Below are 22,516 nucleotides of genomic sequence, written 5' to 3'. Positions count from 1 at the left end.
CTTTCAGTGCCGGTCAGAGCCTGGAGAGGGCGGATGCTGACGGATTAACACAACCGACTCTACGAGGGTCTGAAATGCAGGCACGGTGTCAAAGCACTGCTTATTTACCCATTACTCTTTGCACTGAGTTAATCATGCATGTTTTTTCTGGCACCGTTTAAAAAGCTCATGAATCACAAACTGTTCAACCGTGGCGTACACAGGGACGAATCAGTTCAACCGAATCAGCAGCGTGCGCATTTTCTCAGCGCTCGGTCAGCAGATGGCAAGTCGGCACCGATGTAAAGCCGCCAGGGAACGCCGCTGGAGCTCTGTAAAGACAGATCACTGGTAATATGGTTATAAATCAGACTCCAAAAAAAAGGAGGAAGGTGCACTCCTTCTTGACCACATCCTCTACTCCTATCCTCTATCACCCGCTCGGCCCCCGGAGCGGAACTAAAGGAGCCGACGACTGGCTCCTCTAGACGTCCCTTTTCCGCTGGAGCTTTTCTCTCCCTTCCATCCTGAGCAAGAGATCATGAAACCCAATAACCCCACTGAGCTTCCTGCCCTGTGCACTTCTTAATGGGGCAGATAGTGGCTCTCACAATGGCGCTAGTTTAATGGGAGGCCAGGGCCATGCATTATTCAACACTGATAAAAACCCACAATAGGCTGAGATCATCACAGAGAGGGAAGGGCGCTGATCTGCTTACCCTGACGTGCCTATCAGGTCTGGAAAAGCAGTGCGTTGGGTTAAAGAGAGCAGAAAAGAATGACTGTGCTGGGTGAAAGACAACAGAGAAGAATGAGCGATGGGCAAAGACAATAAAATGAGCGCTCGGTCTCATTTCTACACCAGAGAAATGGAAACCGAGGCACTCTACAAGCCTACACATGCCTGCCGTCTTGTCCTGTTGAGGCTAAAAAAGTAACACCATCTCGTCATCAGGGGGCTGAAATACGAGGTTCGAGAGATAATTTAGCTCACTGGATTTCAGTAAACCTGGCCAAGGTTTTAGAGAAGAGAGAAAAAGGAATAGAGAAAGAACGAGAAGAAACTTTCCGGTCTTGTATTGTACCGCTGAGAGAAAGAAAGGAATAAAGAATGGGAAAAAAAATGAGAGGGGTGGGCAAGCACCTGCGGAGGAGGTGATAGAGGGGGGATTACCACAGGATGTCCCTATTCATCCCAGTCTAATCTCCTTCGCCTCAGCCTTCAAAGTGATGCTGCTCTGATGTTTCTACGTGTATTGCTGTTCTGTTTCACTGATTAGCTCGGAGACTAGCGGCAGGAGTGAAAAACAGGAGTTCGGCCCCGCCGGAAAGCTACAGCGGCGCAGCCTGGACTCGCTCGACTAAAAAACACAGGATAGGAGGGGGGAGAAAATGCTTTCATAACCTTCGTGTTACCTCGTTTTATAAGCAACAGCTGCTGTGATCTGCGGTTTTCCCCAAAGCTAGTTCACTACAAGCGCTGGTGTACATCACTAGCTGACACACACAAAAGCCCATGAATGTGTGTATGAAGAAACACATGCGAGTTCACACACTTTTTGGTTCTGCTTGAAAATTGCTACATACAGTACAGGAGGTTATCCTATTCTTCATTGTATTGTATGGTTCCTACTTAAACGTAGTGTCAAAGGTGTTTTCACCGTTCCGAACATACACACACACCCTACTGATCCCCTACTGGTCAACAGAAGGCATCACCAATCAGGTCCTGGCAACACCTTAAAATCTCTGGTCATGTAATCTGTCAAAAAACACTTTGGACTGGCAGAATAGAGACAAACACAAAAATGTACTTCAGTGCATTTGGCTGTAATCAGCAAAAGTTAACGCTTGTCTAAAAGAGCATAAGATAGGGGTAGGGACGGGGGGGGAGGGGGCTTCCGCGAAACAAAAGCTTGGCTTAGGCACCGTGAGTAAACAGTGTGACCCTTCCAGTCTTGCCCTAGGGTATCAAAGCATTCCTTATCTGCAGGAGTCGCTCCTAATCTCAGCGGCAGACGAGAGGAGCAGGGGTGAACCTCGGAGGGAGGGAGAGCGAGATGAATGAGTGGAGCGAGTAGATGGATGACGCGATGAAGAGAGGACAGGCTCCGATTGACCCTAGGGGGTGAAGCTATTTGAGGTTCAGAGAGGGAGGTTTGGCAATGGCTTGCTTTTTTTGTGGGAACTGCAGAACCTTTTTTTCTGCATTAACAGGAGCTTTTTTCCCTCCCGTATTAACATGCACTTATCTGAGGCATCCCGCACAAGGGGTACATCTGTACGAGAAGCTCCTGGAAGTGAACAATCATCAACAGACAGACCAAGGATCTCGAATCCTCAAAGCAGGTACCAGCAAACCAACTAAAATCAGTGTACAGGTGCCTTCATTTAGATGGAATGCAATTTAATACACACGATCTTGATGGAAACTTAGAGATTTAGAAACCTATCCTGATACGACGCCCAGATAATGATAAAGGCGTTTGGCAAAAAGACAACAATAGCATCAAGTGTGCAATGCGACAAATTTTGTTCACGGCTACTGGCTGATGTTCTCAGTCTAGCTCTGCCTCGTTTTCTCTGTCTTTCTTTTTCTCCTTCTCCCTTCTTTTCCCCACTGAAAGCTAAACAGCTCCAGATGGGCCACATGTTCATGATAAACTCTCCCTGCAGCGCCTGCCAGAACAGAGCAGCTGGCTCAAAGAAGAGCAAAACATAACCAGCAACGCGCGTGCAGAGCAATTCGGCGCTTCGGCATTGAAGATCCTGAACTATATTTAGGTATCCCGATGATGTTGTAGAGGGCAGGAATGTCCAAAAACGTAAAAACTTGAACCCTTGGTTAAGCAAGGTCCAGAAACTGTACCACTTACCATGGTAATAAAACGTAACTATGTAGGGTCAACAGCAATAACCCAAGCATAATATAGGGTCAAGTAGGTACTACACACCCTCTTATCTTATACCCCTTTTCCACCAAAAAGAACCGGGTGCTGTTTCAGAGCTAGCACTGGTGCTGGCTCAAAATTGGTTCCACTGGCGAACCTTCTAAGAACCGGTTTGTCTTTCCATCGGTTAGAGAGCATCACAGAGCAGAGTCTGACGTCACTGTATACATGTCACGTTACACAGCAACGTTAGCGCAGCAGCGACAAACACAAACACATCAACAATGGCGGATGTTGCTTTACTGTTAATGCTCATGGCTTTGTGAACCTACATTAGTATCCAAACGCGGCGAATCCAACGTGTACGTGAAGCTCCATGTAATCTGTATAAACGTAGGTTGTAATCGAGAAAGTACATAACGTTATTTTATCATTAACACAGAAAAAAGTTAGCCTTAGCATGTAGCTACTTACCATCATGTGTGCTGATAATGTATCATATCGCGGTAAAGTAAAAGTGTATTAAACATTAGTATACTTAAGGTACATTATCAAATGCGCTAACAGTAGCCCCGCCCACAGCTCCTGACACAAGCGGTTCTTAAGTCTAGACCAGCAACGTTTTGGTGCTACTTAAGAACCACTTTTCCTGGTTCAGAGCCGGTGCTTTGGCTGTCGAAAAAGAAAGAACTGGTTCTAAATTAGGCTCCGAACCAGCACTCAAACTGCCTCGGTGGAAAAGGGGCATTAGTAACCCCCAATCACCTGCTAGGACATAAAAATCCAAAACATTAATTCTGTAAGATGAAATTTGTCCAGCAGGGTCAGTAACCCTAGTACTGCCTTGGATAATGGAGGTCCAAAACACAGGTTTTTGTGTCAGTAACCCCGAGATAACATGAGGTAACATCTAACACACAGAACAGTTCCTGCATTAAACACAACTCTGGGTGCTGAACAAAACCCAGGACATCCATATCTGGTTAATACAATTATGACAAGCCAGAAAGCAAGGCTGACCCTCCTGCTTGGAAATAAAGAAGTGTGACTTTAACACCATTCCCAAAGGAGAACCTAACCGTGGATGCTTAAATGTACACACAGCTGCCAGAGCTCAAGTGTTTATTGCTTTTTGGTCTGTCTAGGCAAGCAGGACCACCAGAGATGACTGGATTGTTTTGACCCCTTACTTCCCATCCTTCTCTCGTTGCCACGTACTAGGACATGGTGGACCGAATATAGAAGGCAGAGATGGCAGGCAAAACTGAACATCCAGGTTTCATACATTACATTTACAGCATTTAGCAGACGTCCTTACATCCAGAACGACTTACATTTTATCTCATTTTTATACAACTGAGCAACTGAGGGTTAAGGGCCTTGCTCAGGGGCCCAGCAGTGGCAGCTTGGTGGACGTAGGATTCGAACTCACAACCTTCCGATTGGTAGTCCAAAACCTTAACCACTAGGCTACCACATCATACAGACCCTTGTTCAAAATAACAGAGTTATAAGACTATTTTCCATGAGTTCAAAGAGAAGGGGGAAAAAAACACAAGTGATTATTTAGCAAGTTAGCACTAGTTTTATCCACACATGTATCTTCAGGCAAGATCAAAATGTTAGGACAATCTTACCACCAACATGCCTTTGTGCTTGCAATTATGATTATGAAAAAATGATGGCAGACCACAATAACTCACCCACATGTGAGGACATGATGGAAGGAAAGTGGTAAGCAAGCTGAAGTAGAAGCAAGGAATGATGAACTAGCAAGTACATAATTCCAGTCACCAGAACAGTGTTTTTGGATAACACAGTTTTGATTAGATCATCTTGTTGTGCCCTTTTCTGAATATTTGCACAACAGAAGACGACGGGAACACACAACGATACACGTTTTATTTTGCTGACTTTGTGGAACATTCACTTAAAAACATGTGGTTTTAATGATTCCTAGAACTGTGAGAGTGACAAAGAGGACGGTAGACAGAAGGGGTGAAAAATAAAGCACAAGGGAGACCAATAAGCCTGTAAATGTCTGGGTGTCTATCCCCTGTCCCTTTTTAAGATGTCTATCACTGTTTATAGGCCATGGACCGAACAGACCGTGTGGTTTAATGAAGAAACAAGACACCACAGCTTAGACAGGTGCAATCACTGGAGCTTTTCAGACTTGGCCTTGTCTCTAGATGCACTAGCGAGCTAATAACTTCCACAAGCTGACAAAAGATCCAGCTCCAGGCTGCCCCATGTTCCCAAGCCCTAGGGAGTGTAACACAAGCATGTCGGGACAACAGTAGGACAGAGAGGTGCCAGAAGATATCTTGGACTGCTGTAGACTAGTTAACAATCCCTGTGTGATACTGTTTGCCACCAAAAACTGAGAAGGAATCATTTTAATAATGCAAGGAATCATACTTTTGTATTGTGTCAAATGAGTCACATTTTGCTCTGACTGTTTACTGAACAAAGGAAGCACATTATATATATATATATATATATATATATATATAGATATATATATATATATATATATTTTTATATATATATATATAGAGAGAGAGAGAGAGAGAGAGAGAGAGAGAGAGAGAGAGAGAGAGAATGTGTGTGTATATATATATATATGCACATACACACACACACACGTATATATATACATATACATATATACATATACATATATATATACACATGTGTATATATATATATATATATATATATATATATATATATATACACACACACACACACACACACACATATATATGTGTATATCAAAGTATGATTCCTATATGTATATATTTTATACACACAGACACCTATTCTCCACCTCTCCAGAGGCGATATTTGGTCAAGACTACCATCTATAGGTCTGACTAAATCAGGGGTCGGCAACCTCAAACACCCAAAGAGCCATTTGGACCCGTTTCCCACAGAAAAAAAAAAAAAAAAAAAAAAACACAGGGAGCCACAAACCCTTTTGACATGTAAAATGAAGATAACACTGCATATATCGGTTTTTACCTTTATGGAAAGTATAGAAAAAACTGTAGTGTGTTGCATTTATAAAATCAATGAACTGCTACCGAGTAAACGATTTTATTTTTGCAAGCAAACAAAAATATGTTGAACAGTTTGAACTAACCTTAACAAAAAAGACGCTGGATTGAAGGTTACTTTCAAATAAAATGTTCAATGTCTAATTGAGTCCTCTTCGTACTCATGACATCAAAATTTTAACTTGCCGTCTGCAGCGAACCAAACATACGTCTGCTTCTGTGTCGGATTTCGCAAGTCGGCGGTTATGACGCGTATTTTGAGTGACAAACAAATTTATTTTAATGTTACAAGAGCATCTTAATCTTAGAATTTAGAAATGACTTTTTTTAAAAACTAACTAACTAAAATAAAATAAATGTAAATTAAATATTTATTTTACAAATCTACAGGGAGCCGCAGCAGAGGGATGAAAGACCCACTTGCGGCTCCGGGGCCACTGGTTGCCGACACCTGGACTAAACCCTTGCATATGGGAGTTTAGGAAAGGGTTTGCAATAAAAGTAGCAAAGATTTCATTGCAAACTTTTTTCCTCTGTTGCTCAACAACCCAATGCAAAAGCGTGACCATGCGTCTTGATGCATCATGGTATAGAAATTTTGAAATGAAATCCACTCAACATGCCATTGCATTTGCAGTAAAGTATCAACCTTAATGCACCCTGTTCCACTTCTTCTATATACAACAAAGATCAGTCATGCCCCACAGCCTTGACTCCTAAAAGCAAACACTTCACTTAAGCCCTCGGCCAAAGGACATTCCTGCTCTGTGACTCAGCGATCCTCTGGAGCCAAAAAGCTGTACCTGAGCAGTGACTCAACAGGATTGTGGAAGCAAACGCTATATACACGGATCTCGGTTTCTCACGCTATCTCTAGCCGTTCTCCTCCCTGTTCTACTACACAGACACGCCGCATGCTAAACACACAAGCCATAACAGAGTGAGCAATCATGCCTAATCACCGTCTTTGTAGCCAGCATCGATTCCTGACACTGTTCGACGCACTGATCGGCATGCAGCATTCGTGACACCAAAGGGATTTATGGCAAAATCAATAACACCGTTGTGTAACCATAGGAATAGGCAATGGCTGCACGCCTGCTTGAACCGGTGAATCGAAATCAACAAAACAATACAAACCAACAGTGAAAAGAGAAGCAGGGACACTGAGCGAAGAGAGCGCAGAAATTGGCAACCGACTAGAAAACAATTTGGCACCGACTACACAGAGCTAGAGAACAAGCATACTAACCAAATAATGTTCACCATGAGAGGGAATTTCAAGTGGGCAAACAAACTAGCAAGGACAAACAAAAGAAGCTCTTGGCTCAAAGTATTCTTCCAGTCCAATGACTACCACGTGTGCCTAGAGTCCAGTGTCGGTTATGCCTTTGGCACAAAATAAAGTTTCTGCAAGATCTGCATCTCTTAGAAGCCTGGGAACGCAAACACAGAGCTACTCTCATCCGCCTCGACTTGGCCTTTCCCTGCAACCTGGTACCCTGGCACCTGGACCTTGATGTGCTCTCACCACTCCAATTTTCTTCATTCCTCTTTCCTCCCTTTCCTGTTTTTCCCCTCCAGGCCAGGTGTAGGAGAGACTGGCACCTCCTCAATTGAATGTGTCTAAGCCAAGAAGAACTGCAGCAAACACATGGTAGCCACAAAAAAGTGGTAAAGCACAGACGGGCACCCAGCGCCAAGTGAGCGGGTCTCTCATTAGGGCTGAGCAGAGCTGCCACTCTAATGAAAGGCAGAGAAAGGCACTCAAGAGCAAAAAGCCGCTGTTGTTGACAGTGTGGCGACGGCGGCTCTCTCTCTTTGTGCTTATTTAAATCCCAGCTCAGTCTCTCTCTCTCTCACACACACACACTCACTCCCCCATTCTGTCTGTCTTTCTTCCTCTCCCCACCTCTCCGTCTGTCTCTCCTATTAACTACTGTTTTAATGATGGTGTCTAGAGGGCAGAGCTCTGATTAAAGATTGCCATTCAGTATTAAATAACAGGTAGGACTGCAGGCAGGTGTTGAACACTGATCCTCACCCGAGCAAACCGAACACACTGGTCCTGACTCAACCGCACGCAAGCAAGCAACCACCCACCCGCCCACCCACGCCATGCAACGGCGAATGGATGTCCTGGAGGGGGCTGGACTGGACATCTGCTCCAGTCTCGACAGTTGTGTCAGTTTATGGTACTTCTGTTCCCATGCAGCCCTCTGGAGGTTGATTCAGCCCTCTTCAGAGGAAGAGCGGCACTTCACTTTGCCTTGGTGTTTGCTGCATGTGTTGATGTGTGTTGGTGTGTGTGTGTGTGTGTGTATGGGAAGGAGGGGATTATACAGAGAGTCCTGGATGAATGGGTGCTTCATGAGGCTAATTCCTTTCATCTATGGGCTTTCCTCTGAGATAAGTGTGCCCGAGTGTACACAACCTCACAAAAAAAATTCTGTTCCTGAAAACCAGTAAGGGGCGAGTGCATCCTTAAGAACTTTGTAATACCGCCAATGCAGGCCTGCCTAGGATAACTAAAGCTCCCGTTACAGCGGGTAAAACAGGATGCATGTTATATATGTGTAACGTTACAGCGGGTAAAACAGGATGCATGTTATATATGTGTTACGTTACAGCGGGTAAAACAGGATATATGTTATATACGTTACGTTACAGCGGGTAAAACAGGATATATGTTATATATGTTACGTTACAGCGGGTAAAACAGGATATATGTTATATACGTTATGTTACAGCGGGTAAAACAGGATATATGTTATATACGTTACGTTACAGCGGGTAAAACAGGATATATGTTATATATGTTACGTTACAGCGGGTAAAACAGGATATATGTTATATACGTTATGTTACAGCGGGTAAAACAAGATATATGTTATATGTATGTTACGTTACAGCGGGTAAAACAGGATATATGTTATATATGTTACGTTACAGCGAGTAAAACAGGATATATGTTATATATGTTACGTTACAGCGAGTAAAACAGGATATATGTTATATACGTTACGTTACAGCGGGTAAAACAGGATATATGTTATATACGTTACGTTACAGCGGGTAAAACAGGATATATGTTATATGTATGTTACGTTACAGCAGGTAAAACAGGATATATGTTATATACGTTATGTTACAGCGGGTAAAACAAGATATATGTTATATGTATGTTACGTTACAGCGGGTAAAACAGGATATATGTTATATACGTTATGTTACAGCGGGTAAAACAAGATATATGTTATATGTATGTTACGTTACAGCGGGTAAAACAGGATATATGTTATATGTGTAACGTTACAGCGGGTAAAACAGGATATATGTTATATATGTTACGTTACAGCGGGTAAAACAGGATATATGTTATATATGTTACGTTACAGCGGGTAAAACAGGATATATGTTATATACGTTACAGCGAGTAAAACAGGATATATGTTATATGTATGTTACGTTACAGCAGGTAAAACAGGATATATGTTATATACGTTACAGCGAGTAAAACAGGATATGTTATATGTATGTTACGTTACAGCGGGTAAAACAGGATATATGTTATATACGTTACGTTACAGCGGGTAAAACAGGATATATGTTATATACGTTACAGCGAGTAAAACAGGATATGTTATATGTATGTTACGTTACAGCGGGTAAAACAGGATATATGTTATATACGTTACGTTACAGCGGGTAAAACAGGATATATGTTATGTTACAGCGGGTAAAACAGAAGATATTCCTTTGGTTGGTTTATGTTAAACATTAATATAGACACCCTTCTTCTTTCGGCTTTTCCCTTCAGGGGTCACCACAGCGAATCATCTCTCTCCACCTCTCCCTATCTTCTGCATCCTCAACACTTGCACCTACTAGCTTCATATCCTCATTAATTACATCCATATACCTCCTCTTTGGCCTTCCTCTTTGCCTCCTGCCTGGCAGCTCCATGTCCAACATTCTCCTACCAATATACTCACTCTCCCTCCTCTGAACATGTCCAAACCATCTTAATCTGGCCTCCCTAACTTTGTCCCCCAAACGTCCAACATGGGCTGTCCCTCTGATGTACTCGTTCCTAATCCTGTCCAATCTTGTCTCTCCCAAAGAGAACCTCAACATCTTCAGTTCGGCTACCTCTAGCTCTGACTCCTGTCTCTTCTTCAGTGACACTGTCTCTAAACCATACAGCATGGCCGGTCTCACCACTGTCCTGGTTGCGAATAAAGGGAACGAGTAATAAGACATTTGTCCACGTTGTAGTGTCATACCAATAAACGTTGGCCTGAATTGAGTGTGTTTGTTCTGCGTTTGGTTCATTTGGATACTTACAGTCCATGACCTGCCTTGAACACTGAGGCTCCTGATTATTCACAGACCTCAGTTTAGTTTATTTATTTATGTTAAAATTTATTAGGAGGTTTATTAGATGTAACTAACAATCAGCTAGCAGCGTTTTGAGATTGCAGTCGACGAAGCGATTTATTTTTAATTCCCTGGAGTGCTAAAATCAACAAGTCATTTCGTACATTTTAGTGTGGAGCAACACACTATTAGTGCACAGTACTCTCCAGTCTAAGCATCAACTGAAGATGCCGTGTGGTAAGCAATAGGGAATTATAACAACAAATGCATATACCACTTTAAGACCAATGCAGTACGGAACAACACGGTGCAAAACTGTCACACAACTCTGCTGAAGACAATCAAAAATAAAACAACAGTATGAAAAAAAACAGACCAGGACAGGATGAGGACGAGACTACTCAACTCTTCTAATCCGGAATTTCAGTACTGACTGATTGTCATTATCTAACGTTAAATCCATTAACCTAATAACCAGTTTGAGGTTAAAGGTGGGGTCTCCGATATTTGAGAAATGCTTCAAAAAACTGAGTCCGGACGACAAGCTAAACAAAAATCAAAACAAACGTGTAGCCAATGAGCAGAAAGGGGCGTGTCTTGTCAATATGAGCGGAGAGAGTGTTCAGTGCGCATGTGTGACATTAGCAGAAAGTGGTTTTAACATTGACATGGAGGATAAAAACAAAGAAAGAAAGCGAAGAAAGACTTACGATAAGGTAAGAAGTAGGACGTGTTAATATAGGATCAGCTTTCCAGCGCTGGAGAGAATTGAAGGAGCGTGAAGTTGGCCACATATTCACAGATTGGAGTTTCCCGAGTCAATAACTCCTGAGCTAAACGCTGTTACTACACAAAACGCGGTTGTAGCTGCGTCTCTACATTACTACGATAGAAAAGAGGTGTTATTTGTGTAGTAACAGTGTTTAGCTCAGGAGTTATTGACTCGGGAAACTCCAATCTGTGAATATGCACACATGCGCACTGAACAACTCTCTCCGCCCATATTGACAAGACCCGCCCCTTTCTGCTCATTGGCTACACGTTTGTTTTGTTTTTTGTTTTGTTTGGTGACCCGACGCAGTTTTCTGAAGCTTTTCTCAAATATCGGAGACCCCACCTTTGACGTACATTAGCCTAAACATAAAGGCTGATTAAAAAGTGTCTTATTTGTCCTTAGCTGTCTGTACAGATCGTCACGCTGAATAAGTGAATCAGAATGAAGCTCGTCACAAACCCTTCCTTAAAAATTAACTTTGTAAGTCGGCGTCTTATTTTACTACAATCCTGAGTGTTAGTTCAGAGCCGGGGATTTACAATTACAGCATTTGGCAGACGCCCTTATCCAGGGCGACGTACATAAGTGCTTAAATCTCTAGCATTGAATACATTAATGCTGGACCACTAAGTTACATACTTAAGATACCATGAGTTTAAAACATTGTTCAAAGTTACAATGAAAAAGTGTCAAAGGTTTTTTTTTTTTTAAATGCAAAAGATAAGGAAAGAAGTGCTAGTTGAAGTGTTTCCTGAATAAGTAGGTCTTCAACCGCCGCTTGAAAATTTGTCACTGGGCTGTTTCAGGTATTCAGTTTTATTATCCCTGCTTTATAGCACAATTCCACACAAATCACTGAAAAGGCACACAGCATGTCTTGTAATAAATCAAGATCATTTGAGGGGAAAAAACAGAAAATAAAAAACACCTCTATATAAACGAATAGAGACCGCGTCGCCATGGCGCTTAGTGCCAAATAAGCTACAAATTTTTCCCCTATTTCAAAAGCAGGTATTTATTTATTTATTTTTTTTTAAGGCACATACACCTCAGGTGCTTGTTTATTCGCCTGTGGGTATAAAGAAAAAAAAAAAAAAACATGCTACCATCTTGTGTGAGGTAATTGCTTTCGCTCCTTTAAGTGGCTTAGTGCATTCGTGCTACATCAAAAAATTAAACATGGCGAAGAGTTAATTGCACGCTGTACAAGAACACATCTCATTTCCCTTCCTCTTTAATTATTAATTCAAACAAATACTAAGCACGGCTTAAAGAGACTAATTAAAAGTGACAAGAAACGAAAATTAATTTCAAAAGAATGAGTGCTTATTATAAAGCCCTCTGATCTCCGCAAATGACGACTCCATTGTGGAAGCGTCCGTGTTATCGTCGTCTCGCTAATAAGCGCGGTGCGTGGCTCCAAAACGGCTATCAGAAAAGATCGCGGGAAAGAAACGTGTTACGGCAGGAACGTACGGCTCGTACGCCGAGGATCTGCGTCCTCGTCGTCGGCTTTTCCTCTCGTTAAGATTTAGATGTTCGGCGCCGATTCTACGTGTCTTTTATTCTCTGATTTAAATCACTTCACTGATCGTGTCACGCTATTCCTCTATTTTCTAGGAACACACACCCTGTTCTACTCAAACGCACTCACTGGGAAAAGAAAGACATGAAAAGCAGGAGATCTACGAATACAATCTGTGAGCATGTGTGTGCATGTGTATGCGTGTGTGTCAAGTCTGGTTACCTCTTTTTGGCCGGTCCATCCTCCCAGCATTCGCTTCCTCCGTCCGTGCTCTGAGAGCGAGAGTCGTCCTCTTTGTGTCCTCCTTTAGAGCCAGAACCATTGAGCTGGACACTAGACAGAGAACCTACACACACACACACACACAGTGAGTGTCAAATAACTGCCTTCGTTATTCTAATAACCTCTTGATGCGCCACTCATTTTTTTAAAATAGTGCACAGACATTGACGTGGTGAAGATGTTTTTGAGGAGACGTTTCTTTTTAAAAGGAGTCTCCAGCGTCAGAACTTGGTTTCCTTCTACAGAAAGACATCAGGACAACGCTCAATAAGAGAAGCCTGCAAAGAAAAGACTGTAGAGCAGCGAATGCAAGTGATGACAGGAGTGAATTTGTTTAGTAGACGTGGCACAGAGTAAATATAAACGGATCGAAAGGTTCTGTAAGGTATTAATATTGTTAGCATGACAGAAATGCCATGTAATATGGATTAAACACGTCATGTGTTGTTTTTGGACAACAGACACCTATGACCCTGTTCACACTGCAGGTAAAAGTGGCCCAAATCTGGGGTCATTTTTTTGGGGTCAAGTGACCAGGTCAGACTTCTTCAGGAGTAGTGTGAACACTCAAATCTAGCCCAGATCTGATTTTTTTCAAATCAGATTCAGACCACTTCCAAATGTGGTCCTGAATCAGACCCAAATCTGATTTTTTCCAATGTGGCCAACCGAGGCGGATTTGATGTGACTTTTACGTCAATCTACATCGACATTCGTCACAATTATGCGCCGGCGAGTACGCACACAAACGTGACTACGCCTACAGAATGGATCAAATAATCAAAAGTTGCCCTCGACATCCGAAAATTTTCAAAACACTGCGTCTCTGTGCTGCCATTACACAAACATTTAGAAAGAAAAGCGAAAATGCTTACTTCCTCCATAACCTCGCCAACTTTAGTGCAACGGCGTGCTGTGTGTGACGTCATTGTTATTGTTCGTTTGCGCATGCGGGTCAGTTCGAAACAGCAAACAGTTCACACTGGTATCTGATATAGGCCACATTTTAAAAGGTAATGTGAACAGACAAACAAAAAAAATCAGATCTGAGCAAAATATCCGAATTGAGCATTAAGACTTGCAGTGTGAACGCGGCTTTATTGCTCGGATATTTTTTGTTATGGAGGAAGTAAGCATTTTCGCTTTTCTTTCTAAATGTTTGTGTAATGGCAGCCGTAACATTAATGAGCAGGTGCTGAGGACGAGAAGAATGAGGAGAAAGCGAGCAAAAGTTTTTAGCTAATTGTGACGAATGTCGATGTAGATTGACGTAAAAGTCGCATCAAATCCGCCTCGGTTGTTCACACTGCGTCCACGTTGGAAAAAATCAGATTTGGGTCTGATTCAGGACCACATATGGAAGTGGTCTGAATCTGATTTGAAAAAATCAGATCTGGGCTAGATTTGAGTGTTCACACTACTCCTGAAGAAGTCTGACCTGGTCACTTGACCCCAAAAAAGTCAGATCTGGGCCACTTTTACCTGTGTGAACATGGTCAATGAGTTGGTAACTTTGAGTTTTTTTCTCCCTTCGGGCAGCAGTTTTAAGACCAGCAACAAGACGGTCAAGGACAGACCTTAAGTTCAAGGAGAGGAACCAGGAAGCAGAAGCCATTAGACTGCGAATGGCAGGTAAATAACAGGGGAGAGGATGAAAGGGAAACAAAACAGCAGCGTCGGTCGTTGGACGCGACGGCCTGAACCTGTGTGTAGAGAAGAAAAGAAGAGCAGAGGAAGCAAGCCCAGACACCCGGCTGTATGGGAAGGGAGCAAAACCGCAGTGTGTCATTGTGAGGCTTCACACACACCAGGACCTCACTGCGGTAGGTTGGGTCTCTGGAACAACATGCATGCACGAGTGTGTGCATTCACTCACTCACTGACTCACTCACACACGCACACACACACACACACACACACACAAACCCTGCTGCAGACCGTCATCGCCATGTTCTTTCATATAATAGCTTCCGGATTATAGACTGACTAAAGTGTCAATTGTCTGTAGAGCCCTCGCGCATATGCTTTCTCTGGCACGCACACACACTCCCACTCGCTTTATTCTGCTTTGCACATCCTAACAGCACCACTATATCAACCTTCCAGTCCGCATCTCTTCCCTCGACACTGTGCTGATATTTCTGTTCATATTTTGTCATTTTGTTTAACAGTTCACTTCTAATTACAACTCCAAAACACTCAACACAGGGATATGAATCATATCTCCGAGTGGCTTTATTTACTCATCACCACTCAGCCTGACGTGTTTTTCAAAGAGATAAAGAGATTAATGTTCGCTTTAGTTTACCCCCCAGCCACCCCTGCCCCACCCCACCCCCTCAAACTCATCAGTCAGCCTTTAAACAAACAAGTCAAAGAGAGCGATCAAATGAAGCTTTTCTGTAAAACGTCCATGAAAGCCTGGAAAAAAAAAAAAGACGAGACCACCACGGCTGCGCTTCAAACCGGCCGGAGCGGCTCGCAGCTCTCCAGGGACAAAACATTTCAACTAAAGATGCAGCAAGGCAGAACCGCTCGAGTCAAAATGGCTACTAAACACGGAGCAGAGAGAAGGAGAGACTCGTACAGTACGTGGCCTACATTTCAGGATGGAGCTTAGACCGGCTGCTTTATCATCACATTAATACTGTGTGACGTCACCACATTCACACTGCGTCATTTTACACGTGTTTAACTTTGATGTAGCGGTGAAATCAAGTCCGGTTACGAAGGCTAACATTTTTACATAAATCTGACTGAGCACGTGTTTCATTTTTTAGCATGGCAAGAGAAAGGTGGTGGAAAGAAAACAGGAAAAAAGTTCAATCCCCTCCGTTTTTCACTGTATTTTGTTTTTATTTATTTATTTTTTTTTTTATCATAAACAAAATCACAAATCTTTTTTTTTCTCCATGGTGTGTAATGACATGGTACTGGGGCAGTTCCGGGCTCGGTGGTTTGATCCTGCTTCACTGAGTTTTGTACGTTCCCTCAATCTCTGTATCTGCTTCTTACAGATTTTCCGGCTTCCTCCCAACAATACACCGGTAGGTGTTATCCTTCTATCCTGATCCATCCCTCCTTCCATCCTAATCGTTTCTCCCTTCCTCATCCTTCTTGATTATTTCTTTCGTTTCTGAAACTTCTATCCTAAACCTTCCTTCCGGATTCTTTTCTTTCCTTCAGGATCATTCTGTCGTTCATTCAGACTCTTGTAATTCAGAGCGATCCAAACGCCGAGCAGTTCCGTTTTCTGAAGCAGCTGAACGTTCACTGACGCAGCAGATTAAGTGCTGATTCAGTGCTGCTGAGCCCCACACACACTCTCACACAAACACACACACATACGCCTTACCATGGAAAACCCAGCAACAGGCTCTCTGACAACCGCAGTGTGAGTAAATAAATCATTAGAAGAAGCTCATTAAAAACAATTGGCTTTGTTCATAAAAAATGTTTTTCTTCTACATGGCTGCTTCAAACAATCCTTTAAAACACTGTGGCCTAAAAAAGAGGGGTTTAAATTTGCACTGGAATGAAATCAAGTTGAATTTGTTGTGTTGTCCAGATTGTTTTGAAATGAAAACGTTGCCACGTTGTTCAGACCACAAAAGAAAATATATACACAGCTTTGAAATGATGAGAAGAACAAAACTTTTAGTTGAAGCGTGACTTGATGTGGCAGTTTATTCTGCAAATGATGAAGGACTGAATCCAAGCAGTTCAAATCGTTGGAATTATTACAGTCTTGACGTTTAAACTCACAACCTTCCGGTTACTGAAGCAGAAACCGAGACGGTTTTGCGTTCATTTTGCCGAAAGATCAAAAGAAAACCGGTCGAGAATAAAAAGTTGTAGCGAAGATGAACGGATTTAATAAAGTTACAAAAATTGCTAGAATGTGTTAGAACTAGAACGAGCTGAGAGGCAGAGAGAGACAAAAGGAAGTGGACAGAGACAGAGAGACAGGTGATTATTAGAGGTCGAGTGCAGGACTCACGGTGACAGAGGGGAAATGAAGAGTGACAGCCACCGGAGCACTCGCTCCTCTCCACTCTAGTAAAAAATAAAAAAATAAATACAGTAGCACCTGTCGATCACTGTCAGCGGCCTGCCACTGAGCCACGCCCCCTCTTAAACACACACTCACGCTCGCTAGTGAGAGCGGTGGGAGGACGTCTCAGCGAAGAAACCCTGTTATTATATTTCCGCGGCTTAGCCTACGGCGACGCAGGAGGAAATCAGATCTGACACTGATCCTCTGCTAACACCACGACGCCTGGTTGTGGCTGAATGACAGAGTTGAGCTCGTCATCAACGTGTAGCTCACCGTTTGGGCTTTTGGCTCCATCGCGGAGGCCGTCACAGAGCTGGCGTTTCTGCGCGCTCTTAAACTCCTTCAGCGAGAGATAGAGGACCTTCCGAACCACTCGCTCTTCCGACCAGGGGATCCCATCGCTGTCGTCCTGCAAACAAACAAACCCGTTAGTATTGGCTAAGAGAAATACACAAGATATTTTATATTTCACTGAATCACCTCTCCTTCATTTAACAGCAAATGTGACAGCTTTTCTTTTTTGCCGTCTTTCCTGCAGACTTTAGATATAAGGATTATTTTCTGCTACATTTCAAAGAACAGAAATAAAATGACCCGTTCTTCCTAAAAGGGAACAGAATCTGACACCGATCATGAGGTCGCACGGTACAAAGAGTTTTTTTTTTTCCACAGAAGCCACAAACGAGAACATGTGGCCACGTCATTGCGCAAAATCCAATGTGGAACCTCATTCGTATCGAAAGGTCTTCCGCCTTGTGCAGTGTTTTTACGTAATACAGCAGATTTCAGTGAAGCTACAAGACAAGAAACCAAAAAGGAAAAAAAATAAATATTGATGTCCTTCAATAAAAGTGTAAACGTATAAAGAACGTAATAAAATAAACATTTTTTATTTATAAAAAATAAAGCTGAAGCTTGTATAAGTGTCTCACGTTTGTATTTAATGGATCCACTACTTTGAGGCTAATGCGCCTAGCCAGCAACGAAACTTAAATCTAACTTGACGTCAAAAGCAGTTTGTGTTCGTATGACAGTAGGTCTCTTCATCACGGGTCACCTTTCAGTTTTCGCCAGAATTATGATTTCCATAATTTCCACTTCGGTACATTTCTTATATTCAGTGATGTTCTAAAATTCCTGATGATCGCGATCCAATATCCGGTCATGTTTATAACCTTCGACGATTCATTTTTATTTGTATAGTGCTTATAACCTTGGACATTGGCGCAAAGTATCTTTTAAAAACTCAATACAGGAAATCTAAAAATTCAATACAAGTTTAAAATTAAAATGTAGATTCAAAAATATAGAAGAAAATCCAAGCCAGTTGCAACGGTGGTGCAAAAACCTCCCTCGAAGCAAACCTCGAAGTAAACTTATCCTCATCTTTGACATTGGATACTGCCATCTTTTATGAAGTGTATATGAAGTTCTTAATCACTTTGCAGTTCCTCCATCACCCCAACACAAAGCTTTTACGATTTAATGCGCACAGATAAAGCGAAAACTATTTCAGCAGCAAGAGCGAGAAACTGCCGTTGGGACGAAATGCCTGGTTTTTAATAACACTTTACAACCAGACAATTTAAAGCATCGTGTGTGTTTGACTAGTTTCACCTTGTAATTTCACTCTTCATTCTTTTAAGGTTTCTCCTTATCATACTGTACATGATGAAGCAAATAAATAAATAAATAAATCTTGGGCAAATTCTATAAAGAAATCAATGACATTCAGGATATTCTAGGAGAGTGGAACGCAGAAAAATCAATTTAAAAGATGAAGAGGCATAAAAGATGGAATGTTGACTATTCCAAATGAATCTGAGGCGCTAAAAGTTTTTTTTTCCTGTCCATTAGCATTTTTGCTAGCTTTTGAACTCACTGTGACAGGCAGGGCCAGGCATGTTAAGCTGAGAACTTAAATAATACTAGCTACATTATGACTGAGCGCTAGACGCTAGCTAAGGGGATACTAGTACGGATACTAATACTACTTTTTACGTAGCTAAGTCTAAGTTGGTAGGTAGTAAGTTAGTTGACAGCATTTTAAATTTGAACTAATATGCATGAGAATGCGAAAATAAAAAAGATATGTAGAAAGGTGCTGGGTGAAAGAAAAGAAATGAAAAAAAAAAAAGCACAAGGAGAGAAAAGCAGAACTAGTGAGCATGCTAGTCATCTGGCAGGCTAACGCTAGTAAATTTTGTTTAGACATAAATCCTGAAAGAAGACACTAGCATGGTAAACAAACCTTGTATTTGTTTACAGGACTTTAATGTCTCTCTCTCTCTCTCTCTCACACACACACACAGAGCAAACTTTTCGATATTTGTTTACATCAGTTTTTTGAGATCCAAGTCTTTCTTAAAATGGCTGCCATTCTGAGGGAAAAATTCTGAGGGAAAAAGTGAAAATGACTTCTAGAATTTTGGGCCATAAGCTAAATGGTTCCAGAGTGAGAAAGAAATAAAATCACTTCAGTCAGGCTAAAGGTTTTCACCTCAGAGCAAAAAATAATTACTGCCATCTTATCAGAGATAGCGGCGCAAGAAATCTATTAGCGAGCGTCGGGACTCAAAGCGAGAGCATGAAAATGAACGTTTGGCGATGAGAGGAGAGAGCAAGAGACACGACAGGGCTCAAGGAGATTAGAGAGGCGTGTGTGAGACTGACACACACACACTTACACTTTCAGCCAGGTCTGGCAATGCACTGATGAGATCAAGGATTAAACAAGCCTCATTAGCGATTAGCGTTTTGACACACTCGAATCGTCCAGAGAGAGAAAGAGCCAGCAGTTCACAGACACATCTGAAACAGATTTAAGAGTGTGTGTGGACACAAAAGAGCCATAACGCTAAGCGAGATTCATATTCAGGCTGTCAGGAAAGAGCTGCCAAGTTTGTCTTTGAAACGCTGGCGAGCTTTGTAGTGTCAAAGTACAGACGCTAACGTTCTCGCTCAACAGACAAAACTAATATCCTGAAAACATGTCGCACAGAGACGCCGCAATCTTTTACTTTCAACACATTTAACCTTCTTTGAAACAAATTTTTTTTTTACCTCACGTTTGAACCAAAAAGACATAGTAACACGGAAAACGTAAGGGACGTAAGACGTTAGAACAAATAGTAAAAACCAAAACAAATCTGAACCAATTAAACAGGTTTACAACCATATTAGGACTTAAACAAAAAGTCTTGTAGACATCTGGGCATTCTTCTTGCATTCCCAAGTGTGGGATCAGCATGTGGGGATCACAGGATATGAGGATCTAAGTGGATAGGAGAGAGATAAGTCGCCACTTTATCACAATAACGAAGCCAGAAAAAGCGGCAGTAATAAAGCAGAGCCTGGACATCATCCGGGAAAGATTGCATCGATAATACGTGAGGGGAAAAAACAACAAAAGTGTAGATATTTAGGAAAATAATCAACAGTGACAACAGCTAAACAGATAAGTGTATTACTCCTTTCGTACCACAGCCACATATCAGCATACAGTTAAAGTTAACTATAGTTAAAGTAAGTTAGCTAGAGAATTAGCAAAAAAAAAACAAAAAAAAACATCCCGACAAGTTTCACGTGCCAGAAAAGTTACACAATGCTAAAACTGGACAATCGTTCCATAAAACACTACATAGATGTTAATGCTTAAAACATGAGATTCTAAACACACACACACTTCATTGTTTTCTACATGGAGGAGGTTATAAAGGAGGGGTTTGGACAAATATGAGAGATTTGGGGGGGGGGGGGGGGCACAGTTGACACTGACAGGTGAGCTTTACATCTCGCAGCAGACAAGCACACACACACACACACACACACACTGAACTGACAGAAGCTGATTGGGGGCAAGGAGTGTGAAAATCACCAGGTCTTCTCATTAGACACCCCCATGGGCATGCATGCACACACACACACACACACACAATTATAACGGCCCTCTCAAGAATCGTGCCATTCAGCATTAGAGCAACGTGGTCTGTTCCAAAACCTGCCAGTTTGTATTGATGCATATGAGTGTGTGTGTGTGTGTGTGTGTGTGTGTGGGTATATGTGTGTGAGAGTGTGTGTGTGTGTGTGTGTCAAAAGCCTTGAAAGGGTGATGCTGTGACAGGATCCCCTGAGCATAGTGCAGAAGGCTGGCAGGTATGGAGCAATTACCTTACACTTCCTCTCCCCCTCCTGACACACTACGGTCTGGCTCTGGGCCACCACACACACACACACACACACACAATCTGCTCTGAACTCAGCAGTTGATCAGGAAAGTGTGTGAAAGGTATGTTGGGTTATCCTCTTTGGCAAGCTGCCAATTTGAGTAACAATCATCAACATCATCATCAATAAAAACCTGGTAAATATAATCACAACCCATTTCATTCTCTGCCTCGAACCTCCTCGCAACATCTAAAAAATGGCTTTTTGTTATTCCAGATTACATAAAACTTTGTTGTCGTGCAACACGAAGAGACGTGCTAATATCAGACAAAATCCTAGCAGGTGCAAAAAAAAAAAACAGCTTTTGTGCATGTTGGTAGAAGAGACTGCTTTTTTGTTTTCTATATTTATTCCAGCTAGGTAAAACTACTTATTAACACGCAGCTTCTCTATTCGTTTAACACCCAAAGGGCCAAACTGTTTCCTATTGGCTCATAAAACCGTGGCTAGCAAAATCTAAATAAACTGAAAGCAGAAGCAAATATTCTTCTTTTACGTCTCTTCTCTTTTGCCCTTCAGTGAATAGTTTCTTTTTTCCTGAGACATGAATTTAATGCTATTTAATTTAATTGCTACTTTACTTGACAAATATCCATATCGCCATAGCAACAGGACAAAACTGAAATGAACACTGTAGATAAGTTCAACTGTAGATATTTCGTCTCACTCACACACACACATTTATTTAAAGTACGTAAAGTCATCAACATGCTAAATATGTGGTATCTTTATACTACATATGATTCCCTCAAACAGACAAAACATTAATTTAATATAAAAAAAAACGCCACTGGCGCTGCTCTGATATTCATCATACAAGCGGATATATAATCGTCACAGCACGGAAAACACACGTTAAAAGACCTCAGGGTGTGTAATATGGAAATAAAGTGTAACTAAATGAACATCATCCACAACCACTGGAGTGATGTGTTTAATAAGGCAGTGGCTGTAAACCACAGATGAAACATATCTGTTTAATCAGAGATTTACGAGACAAAGCCAAGCTTCCAAACTCAGTTAATGTGTGCATGTCATCAACAAACACCTAGAAGACACACATTCACAATCACGGACACACACACAGACACACCATGCTATCATGCTACAAGTTTCTTGAGAGGGGAGAAAAAAAAACTTTCAATCAACACGAAGTTTTAAAGCTTAAACAAGAGCGTATACACACACACACACACACACACCCCTCCTAAATATAACAGTGCTGACGCTCACGTGGGATTGATCAGTGTACAACACTGGCTCACTGCCAACTTAGGGCTTTCACTTAACACTCTCAAATTTGTTCCAACAACGAGAGCTGCCTAAAAGAACAACAGG

General features: G+C 41.9%; 1 protein-coding gene across 1 annotated transcript in view; it reads right to left on the bottom strand.

Moving 5' to 3' along the window:
* Nucleotides 1-22,516, bottom strand: part of jarid2b (jumonji and AT-rich interaction domain containing 2b) — a 110,812-nt gene that overhangs the window by 41,609 nt on the left and 46,687 nt on the right. Inside the window, exons 2-3 of the mRNA XM_060865565.1 lie at nt 17,225-17,360; nt 12,835-12,958 (exon numbers count right to left, since the gene is read on the bottom strand). Coding sequence (XP_060721548.1) covers nt 12,835-12,958; nt 17,225-17,360 — 260 coding nt within the window. The remainder of the gene's footprint in view (nt 1-12,834; nt 12,959-17,224; nt 17,361-22,516) is intronic.

Source organism: Tachysurus vachellii, chromosome 3 (assembly GCF_030014155.1).
Source record: "Tachysurus vachellii isolate PV-2020 chromosome 3, HZAU_Pvac_v1, whole genome shotgun sequence".
Lineage (NCBI taxonomy): Eukaryota > Metazoa > Chordata > Actinopteri > Siluriformes > Bagridae > Tachysurus > Tachysurus vachellii.
This window is presented reverse-complemented; position numbering and strand designations above follow the sequence as displayed.